Source organism: Oncorhynchus clarkii, chromosome 9 (genome assembly GCF_045791955.1).
Source record: "Oncorhynchus clarkii lewisi isolate Uvic-CL-2024 chromosome 9, UVic_Ocla_1.0, whole genome shotgun sequence".
NCBI lineage: Eukaryota > Metazoa > Chordata > Actinopteri > Salmoniformes > Salmonidae > Oncorhynchus > Oncorhynchus clarkii.
Window position 1 is genome coordinate 5107718 of NC_092155.1, and position 10000 is coordinate 5117717.

The 10000-nt window shown below is 42.9% G+C and overlaps 2 protein-coding genes across 3 annotated transcripts in view; one reads left to right on the forward strand and one right to left on the reverse strand.

Moving 5' to 3' along the window:
* LOC139415792 (galactose-specific lectin nattectin-like) overlaps positions 1-10000 on the reverse strand; it is a 1187935-nt gene that overhangs the window by 804854 nt on the left and 373081 nt on the right. The window lies entirely within an intron of this gene.
* LOC139415784 (protein phosphatase, Mg2+/Mn2+ dependent 1Ka) overlaps positions 1-10000 on the forward strand; it is a 22172-nt gene that overhangs the window by 10694 nt on the left and 1478 nt on the right. The window contains exons 4-7 of the mRNA XM_071163873.1: positions 1-66; positions 3632-3797; positions 7700-7844; positions 9840-9974. The exon at positions 1-66 is cut by the window's left edge and continues 35 nt beyond it. Of these exons, the coding sequence (XP_071019974.1) occupies positions 1-66; positions 3632-3797; positions 7700-7844; positions 9840-9974 (512 nt within the window). The remainder of the gene's footprint in view (positions 67-3631; positions 3798-7699; positions 7845-9839; positions 9975-10000) is intronic.

Genomic DNA, 10000 nt, shown 5'->3' on the forward strand with positions numbered 1-10000 from the left:
CTCTGACCCAAGCCTTTCTGGAGGTGGACAAAGCCCTATACACACACCTCTCTTACTTTGGCAACGGTAAGAGACACTCACACACTTACACACACCCATCCACCCACCCACTCACACACTTACACACACACAGACAACGCCTCCACTGATTAAGTTTGACAATCAATCAAATTTCAATAAAGCCCTTTTTTACATCAGCCGATGTCACAAAAATACATAATATATACAGAAACTGATATCAGTAACCGCTCCCTGAAACACTTCAGCGTGCAGGCCTTTCTAATCGACCTGGCCGGGGTATCCTGGAAGGATATTGACCTCATCCCCTCAGTAGAGGATGCCTGGTTATTGTTTTTAAATGCCTTCCTCACCATCTTAAATAAGCATGCCTCATTCAAGAAATTTAGAACCAGGAACAAATATAGCCCTTGGTTCTCTCCAGACCTGACTGCCCTTAACCAACACAAAAACATAATTTGGCGTCCTGCATTAGCATCGAACGGCCCCCGTGATATGCAACTTTTCAGGAAAGCTAGAAACCAATATACACAGGCAGTTAGAAAAGCCAAGGCTAGCTTTTTCAAGCAGAAATTTGCTTCCTGCAACACTAACTAAAACATGTTCTGGGACACTGTAAAGTCGATGGAGAATAAGAACACCTCCTCCCAGCTGCCCACTGCACTGAAGATAGGAAACACTGTCACCACCGATAAACCAAGGCCGATAATCCACTATAATTGAGAATTTCAATAAGCATTTTTCTACGGCTGGCCATGCTTTCCACCTAGCTACCCCTACCCCGGTCAACAGCACTGCACCCCCCACAGCAACTCGCCCAAGCCTTCCCCATTTCTCCTTCTCCCAAATCTGCTCAGCTGATGTTCTGAATGAGCTGCAAAATCTGGACCCCTACAAATCAGCCGGGCTAGACAATCTGGACCCTTTCTTTCTAAAATTATCTGCCGAAATTGTTGCCACCCCTATCACTAGACTGTTCAACCTCGCTTTCGTGTCGTCTGAGATTCCCAAAGATTGGATAGCAGCTCCAGTCATCCCCCTCTTCAAAGGGGGGGGACACTCTTGACCCAAACTGCTACAGACCTATATCTATCCTACCATGCCTTTCTAAGGTCTTCGAAAGCCAAGTCAACAAAATGATTACCGACCATTTCGAATCCCACCATACCTTCTCCGCTATGCAATCTGGTTTCAGAGCTGGTCATGGGTGTACCTCAGCCACGCTCAAAGTCCAAAACGATATCTTAACCGCCATCGATAAGAAACAATACTGTGCAGCCGTATTTAATGACCCGGCCAAGTCTTTCGACTTTGTCAATCACCACATCCTCATTGGCAGACTCGACAGCCTTGGTTTCTCAAATGATTGCCTCGCCTGGTTCACCAACTACTTCTCTGATAGAGTTCAGTGTGTCAAATCGGAGGGTCTGTTGTCCGGACCTCTGGCAGTCTCTATGGGGGTGCCACAGGGTTCAAATCTTGAATCAACTCTCTTCTCTGTATACATCAATAATGTCGCTCTTGCTGCTGGTAGTCCACCTCTACGCAGATGACACCATTCTGTATACTTCTGGCCCTTCTTTGGACACTGTGTTATCAACCCTCCAGGTGAGCTTCAATGCCATACAACTCCCCTTCCGTGGCCTCCAATTGCTCTTAAATACAAGTAAAACTAAATGCATGCTCTTCAACCAATTGCTGCCTGCACCTGCCCGCCCGTCCTACATCACTACTCTGGACGGCTCTGACTTAGAATATGTGGGCAACTACAAATACCTAGGTGTCTGGTTAGACTGTAAACTCTCCTTCCAGACTCACATCAAACATCTCAATCCAAAGTTAAATCTAGAATTGGCTTCCTATTTCGCAACAAAGCATCCTTCACTCATGCTGCCAAACATACCATTGTAAAACTGACCATCCTACCAATCCTCAACTTCGGTGATGTCATCTACAAAATAGCCTCCAATACCCTACTCAATAAATTGGATGCAGTCTATCACAGTGCCATCCGTTTTGTCACCAAAGCCCCATATACTACCTAGCACTGCGACCTGTACGCTCTCGTTGGCTGGCCCTCGCTTCATACTTGTCGCCAAACCCACTGGCTCCATGTCATCTACAAGACCCTGCTAGGTAAAGTCCCCCCTTATCTCAGCTCGCTGGTCACCATAGCAGCACCCACCTATAGTAATATAGTATAGTATATTATAGAGCAGTATAGTATATTATAGAGCAGTATAGTATATAGCATAGTATATTATAGAGCAGTATAGTATATAGTATAGTATATTATAGAGCATTATAGTATATAGTATAGTATATTATAGAGCAGTATAGTATATAGTATAGTATAATACAGAGCATAATATGTTGTATATAATACAGTCTAGTATAGTATAGAGCAGTATAGTTAGTATTGTATATAGTATAGTATATAGTATACTATAGTATATTGTATAGAGCAGTATCGTATATAGTATAGTCTATTGTATAGTATAGTATAGAGCAGTGTAGTTAGTATTGTATATAGTATACTATAGTATATCGTATAGTATAGTACAGAGCAGTATAGTTAGTATTGTGTATAGTATAGTATAGTATAGTACAGAGCAGTATAGTTGGTATAGTACAGTATATAGTATTGTTAGTATAGCAGATGTATAGTTAGAATAGTTGGTATAGTATATAGCATATTATAGTTGGCATAGTATAGGTAGTATAGTATATAGTATAGTATAGTTGTATATTATATAGTATAGAGAAGTATACTTAATGTAGTGTAGTATATAGTATAGAGCAGTATAGTTAGTATAGTATATATGAGTATAGTTAATATAGTATATAGTATGGTATAGATCAGTATATTTAGTATAGTATATAGTATGGTATAGATCAGTATATTTAGTATAGTATATAGTAAAGCATACTATAGAGCCGTATAGTATAGAGCAGTATAGTTGGTATAGTATATAGTATAGATCATTATAGTTAGTATAGTATATTATATAGTATATAGCAGTATAGTTAGTATAGTATACAGTACATTACATAGTATAGTGCAGTATAGTTAGTATAGTATATAGTATATATTATATAGTGTACAGTATAGATCGGTAAAGTTAGTATAGTATTTAGTATAGTTAGTATTGTATATAGTATAGTATATAGTAGCGTTAGTATAGTATAGTATAGTATAGTATATTGTATAAATCAGTAAAGTTAGTATAGTATATAGTATGGTTGGTATTGTATATTGTATAGATCGGTAGAGTTAGTATAGTATATAGTATAGTTAGTACTGTATATAGTATAGTATTGAGCATGTTACAGTCCAGTACCATGTGTGACTGCTTGCTGTAATCAATTGGACACTAGGCTACTCCACCTGCCTCTGTCTAACACCTCTCTCTCCGTCTCTCGCTCTTTCTCTCTCTCTCTGTCTATCTCTGTCTCTCGCTCTTTCTGTCTTTCTCTGTCTCTCCCTCCATCCCTCTCTCTCTCTCTCTCTCTCTCTGTCCTCTCTCTCTCTCTCTCTCTCTCTCTCTCTCTGTCCTCTCTCTGTCTCTCCCTCCATCTCTCTCTCTCCCTCCCTCCATCTCTCTCTCTCTAGCTTCCTTCCTGACTGCGGGGACCACGGCGACAGTTGCCATTTTACGAGACGGTGTGGAGTTGGTGGTTGCTAGCGTGGGGGACAGCCGAGCGTTGCTATGCAGGAAGGGGCGGGCCAAGAAACTCACAATTGACCACACCCCTGACCGGAAGGACGAGAGACAGAGGTTTAAACCTATACATCTATTGTAGAAGTTAAGAGAGAGACAGATAGAGAGAGAGACAGAGAGAAACAGAGGGGACGTGTGTGTGCGGGGGGGGGACCAAGTACATACGGAAAGTATTCAGACCCCTTCCCTTTTTTTTTACCTTCCTTTACGGAGCCGTACGGGCTCGGGAGAGACGAAGGTTGAAAGTCATGCGTCCTCCGCATACACAACCCAACCAAGCCACACTGCTTCTTAACACTCCAACCCACAAGCCAGCCGCACCAATGTGTCGGAGGAAACACCGTGCACCTGGCTAACCTTTTGTTAGCGGGCACTGCGCCCGGCCCGCCACGGACATCCCGTTCACGGCACGGCCTGGGCGCGAACCCAGAGTCTCTGGTGGCATAGCTGGCGCTGCAGTACAGCGCCCTTAACCACTGCGCCACCCAGGACCCCTTCTCTTTTTCCACATTTTGTTACGTTACAGCCTTATTCTAAAACGTGTTAAGTCTTTTTTTCCCTCATCAATCTACACACAATAACCTATAATGACAAAACAAAAATAGGTTTTTTATTCATACCCTTTGAGCTCAGGTGCATCCTATTTCCATTGATCATCCTTGAGATGTTTCTACAACTTGATTGGAGTCCATCTGTGGTAAATTGATTGGACATGATTTGGAAAGGCACACACCTGTCTATATAAGATCCCAGAGTGCATGTCAGAGCAAAAACCAAGCAATGTGGTCGAAGGAATTGTCTGTAGAGCTCAGAGACAGGATTGTGTCGAGGCACAGATCTGGGGAAGGACACCAAAACATTTCTGCAGCATTGAAGGTCCCCAGTGACACAGTGGCCTCCATCATTCTTAAATGGAAGAAGTTTGGAACCACCAAGACTCTTCCGAGAGCTGGATGCCCGGCCAAACTGAGCAATTGGGAGAGAAAGGCCTTGGTCAGGGAGGTGACCAAAAACCTGATGGTCACTCTGACAGAGCTCCAGAGTTCTTCTGTGGAGATGGGAGAACCTTCCAGAAGGAAAACCATCTCTGCAGCACTCTACCAATCTACCAATCAGACTGTCACGTTCTGACCTTAGTTCCTTTGTTTTGTCTTTTGTTTTAGTATGGTCAGGACGTGAGTTGGGTGGGTTGTCTATGTTAGTTTTTCTATGATTTTCTATTTCTGTGTTTGGCCTAATATGGTTCTCAATCAGAGGCAGCTGTCAATCGTTGTCCCTGATTGAGAACCATATTTAGGTAGCCTGTTTTCTATTGTGTTTGTGGGTGGTTATTAAATACAATATTTAGTTTAGGGTTTAGTGAATTATTTGTCTCAAATACAATGCTTTTAGTTTTATAAATATTTAGGACTAACTCATTCCTTGCCACCCACTCTGAAACTAACTGCAGCTCTTTGTTACGTGTTACGTCATTTCAGTTGCTGTTGAATCAGTGTTGTGTCATCTGCATGCAAAGACACACTGGCTTTACTCGTTAGTAAAAATTGAAAAAAGTAAGAGGCCTAGATAGCTGCCCTGGGGAACTCCTGATTCTACCTGGATTATGTTGTAGAGGCAGGTAACTCTTTATCCACATTATAGGGGTGTAAAGCCATGATCGATAATGTCAAAAGCCGCACTGAAGTCTAACAAAACAGCCCCCACCATCTTTTTATCATCAATTTCTCTCAGCCAATCATCAGTCATTTGTGTAAGTGCACTGCTTGTTAATGTCCTTCCCTATAAGCGTACTGAAAGTCTGTTGTCAATTTGTTTACTGTAAAATAGCATTGTATCTGGTCTAACACAATTTTCCCAAAACTTTACTAAGGGTTGGTAACTTTTTTTAATTTCTTTTTTTAATTTAACCTTTATTTAACTAGGCAATTCAGTTAAAACCTCTTCATCCTACCCCCTCCTTTTTCGAACATTCTGTTAAAAATCGCGCAACTTTTCAGCGTCCTGCTACTCATGCCAGGAATATAGTATATGCATATGATTAGTATGTGTGGATAGAAAACACTCTGAAGTTTCTAAAACTGGTTAAATCACGGCTGTGACTATAACAGATCGTGTGTTTCATCGAAAAGCGCAAGAAAAACTGCTCACTGAAAGCTAAAAATAATATCCATGCGTCACTTTCATGGGTTGTTAAAAGGGCACAAAATTAATTATGGACCTGCATGTAATTCCTACAGATTCCACCAGATGTCGCCATTGTCGTCATTTTCCGGGGAGTTTTTTGTTGGTAAATCCAACTAACTGGATTCCATTTCTTCCGGTCTCCGCCAGGATGTTTTGAAGTGCACATTTTCAGCCATTGATTTGAAGACGAGGAGCTATTGAATACACATCGCCCTGTAATCATTTTGATAGATTATAAACGTTTACTAATACCTAAAGTTGGATTACAAAAGTATTTTGAAGTGTTTTGTGAAAGTTTATCGTCAACTTTTTTAATTTAAAAAAATGACGCTGCGTTTTAAAACAATGTTTTTTTCTGAATTACACAGCTTCCATAGATAGCTATTTTGGGTATATATGGACCGATTTAATCGAAAAAAAAACCCAATAGTGATGTTTATGGGGCATATAGGAGTGCCAAGAAAGAAGCTCGTCAAAGGTAATGAATGTTTTATATTTTATTTCTGCGTTTTGTGTAGCGCCGGCTACGCTAAATCTTTGTTTACGTCGCATTCAGGCATTTTGGGGTGTTGCATGCTATCAGATAATAGCTTCTCATGCTTTCGCCGAAAAGCATTTTAAAAATCTGACTTGTTGGCTAGATTCACAACGAGTGTAGCTTTAATTCAATACCCTGCATGTGTATTTTGATGAACGTTTGAGTTTTAATGAGTACATTTAGCATTTAGCGTAGCGCATTTGCATTTCCAGGTGCCTACTTGAGACATCTGCGTCTCAAGTAGGAGCAAGAATTAAGAACAAATTCTTATCTACAATGACGGCCTACCAAACCCGGACGACGCTGAGCCAATTGTGTCCCGCACTACGGGATCACGACTGGATGTGATACAATTCGAACCAGGAACTGTAGTGACACCTCTTGCACCGAGATGCAGTGCCTTAGACCGCTCCGCCACCTGGGAGCCCGAGAGAGCAACAGGCTGATTGGTCGGCTCTTTGAGCCAGTAAAGGGGGCTTTACTATTCTTGGGTAGCGGAATAAATGTAGCCTCCCTCCAGGCCTGAGGACAAATACTTTCCTTTAGGCTTAGGGACCAAGTACACACTCGGGGGAGGGGATTTGGGGACGGTATGTGTGCCAAGTATTTAAAATGGGATGTTGGGGGGTGATGAATGTTATGTATGCTTGGTCTCTCTCCAACAACCAAACACAGCAGTGGTTTCATAATGGGAAATGGTCTAGGTCTGGCTAACGCAAACTTTCTAAACCCAGGGGCGGTGGGAAGACTAAGTCGGGGTCAATGTAGGGTAAGATTCAAAGATGTAACATTTAGAAAGACTATGATGTGACTAGAGCTGGACCAAGTACACATTCAGGTTCATGCCAGGGTTGTTCTCTCACCTAGGATCAAACGTAACGGTGTGGTTCTGTAACATCAATGTTCAACTCTGGTCTCTTTTCCTCGCTCTCTACCCCTCCAACCCCCCTCTTGACCCCCACCCCCCTCTCTCTCTCTCCCCCTCTCCCGCCCCCTCTCTCTCATCCCCTCTTTTCTCTCCCTCTCTCTCTCTCTCTCTCTCTCTCTCTCTCACTCTCTTTCTCTCTCTCCCCTCCCCCTCTCTCTCCCCTCCCCCTCTCTCTCCCCCCTCTTTCTCTCTCCCCCCTCTTTCTCTCTCCCTCTCTCTCTCCTCCCCCTCTCTCTCCCCCCTCTTTCTCTCTCCCCTCTCTCTCTCTCTCTCTCTCTTTCTCTCTCTTCCTCTCTCTCTTCCCTGCAGGATAAAGCTGAGTGGAGGGTTCGTAACGTGGAATAGTCTTGGTCAGGCTAACGTTAATGGGAGGTTAGCGATGACACGCAGCATCGGAGACTTTCACCTCAAGAACACTGGAGTCATTGCCCTGCCAGAGACACAACGGATCAACGTGAGTTATTAACAGGTTATCAACATTAATAAACATCAAATTACAAACTCAACATCATCAACTCAGATTCAAGCTCTGAAAACTAGACTATAATGGTGACAATGATGATGGGGGTGGTGATGGTGATGGTGGTGGTAATGTTGGTGATGATGATGGTGATAGTGGTGGTGGGGATGATGGTGGTGATGGTGATGATGATGGTGGTGGTGGTCGTAATGGTGATGATGATGATGATCTAATGGTGATGATGATCTAATGGTGGTGATGATGTAATGGTGATGCTGATGTGATGGTGATAATGGTGATGATGATGTAATGGTGATGATGGTGATGATGTAATGGTGGTGGTGGTGGTGATGGGGATGTAATGGTGATGGTGGTGTTTAAAAAATATATATATATATATTTCTCCTTTATTTAACCAGGTAGGCTAGTTGAGAACACCTTTATTTAACCAGGTAGGCTATTTGAGAACAAGTTCTCATTTGCAACTGCGACCTGGCCAAGATAAAGCATGGCAGTGTGAACAGACAACAACACAGAGTTACACATGGAGTAAACAATTAACAATAAACAAGTCAATAACACAGTAGAAAAAAAGAACCTATATACATTGTGTGCAAAAGGCATGAGGAGGTAGGCGATAAATAGGCCATAGGAGTGAATGATTACAATTTAGCAGATTAACACTGGAGTGATAATTGATCAGATGGTCATGTACAGATAGAGATACTGGTGAAGAAAAGTAAATAAAAACAGTATGGGAATGAGGTAGGTAAATTGGGTAGGCTATATACTGATGGACTATGTACAGCTGCAGCGATCGGTTAGCTGCTCAGATAGCAGATGTTTAAAGTTGGTGAGGGAGATAAGTCTCCAACTTCAGAGATTTTTGCAATTCGTTCCAGTTGCAGGCAGCAGAGAACTGGAAGGAAACATCATTGATATATACAGAGAAAAGAGTCGGCCCGAGAATTGAACGCTGTGGTACCCCCATAGAGACTGCCAGAGGACCGGACAACATGCCCTCCGATTTGACACACTGAACTCTGTCTGCAAAGTAGTTGGTGAACCAGGCAAGGCAGTCATTAGAAAAACCGAGGCTACTGAGTCTGTCGATAAGAATATGGTGATTGACAGAGTCGAAAGCCTTGGCCAGGTCGATGAAGACTGCTGCACAGTGCTGTCTTTTATCGATGGCGGTTATGATATCGTTTAGTACCTTGAGCGTGGCTGAGGTGCACCCGTGACCGGCTCGGAAACCGGATTGCACAGCGGAGAAGGTACGGTGGGATTCGATGGTCAGTAATCTGTTTGTTGACTTGGCTTTCAAAGACCTTAGATAGGCAGGGCAAGATGGATATAGGTCTGTAACAGTTTGGGTCCAGGGTGTCTCCCCCTTTGAAGAGGGGTCTGACCGCGGCAGCTTTCCAATCCTTGGGGATCTCAGATGATACGAAGGAGAGGTTGAACAGGCTGGTAATAGGGGTTGCGACAATGGCAGCGGACAGTTTCAGAAATAGAGGGTCCAGATTGTCAAGCCCAGCTGATTTGTACGGGTCCAGGTTTTGCAGCTCTTTCAGAACATCTGCTATCTGGATTTGGGTAAAGGAGAAGCTGGGGAGGTGTGGGCGGGGACTATTCGATGCTATTGCAGTCCGCCACAGGATGTTTTTGTGGTGGTCGAGGGCAGTCAGGTCTGGAGTGAACCAAGGGCTATCTATATCTGTTCTTAGTTCTGCATTTTTTTAATGGAGCATGCTTGTCTAAGATGGTGAGGGTTAGGGTTAGGGTTATGGTGGTGATGATGATGTTGATGTGATGATGATGATGATGATGGTGATGTGATGATGATGTGATGATGATGATGATGTAATGCTGGTGATGTGATGATGATGGTGATGTGATGGGGATGGTGGTGATGATGGCGATCACAATGACAATCATGATGATGAAGTTCAGAATTATAATATTGTTATTATTTTATATATTTAGCTGCAACACCACCAAGACACCTTCCTGGCTCTGACGACAGACGGGATCAACTTCATCATGAACGACCAGGAGATCTGTGATGTCATCAACCAGTGCCATGACCCCACAGAGGCAGCAAACGTAATTGCACAACAGGTGAGTGTGTGTATGAGAGAAAGAAC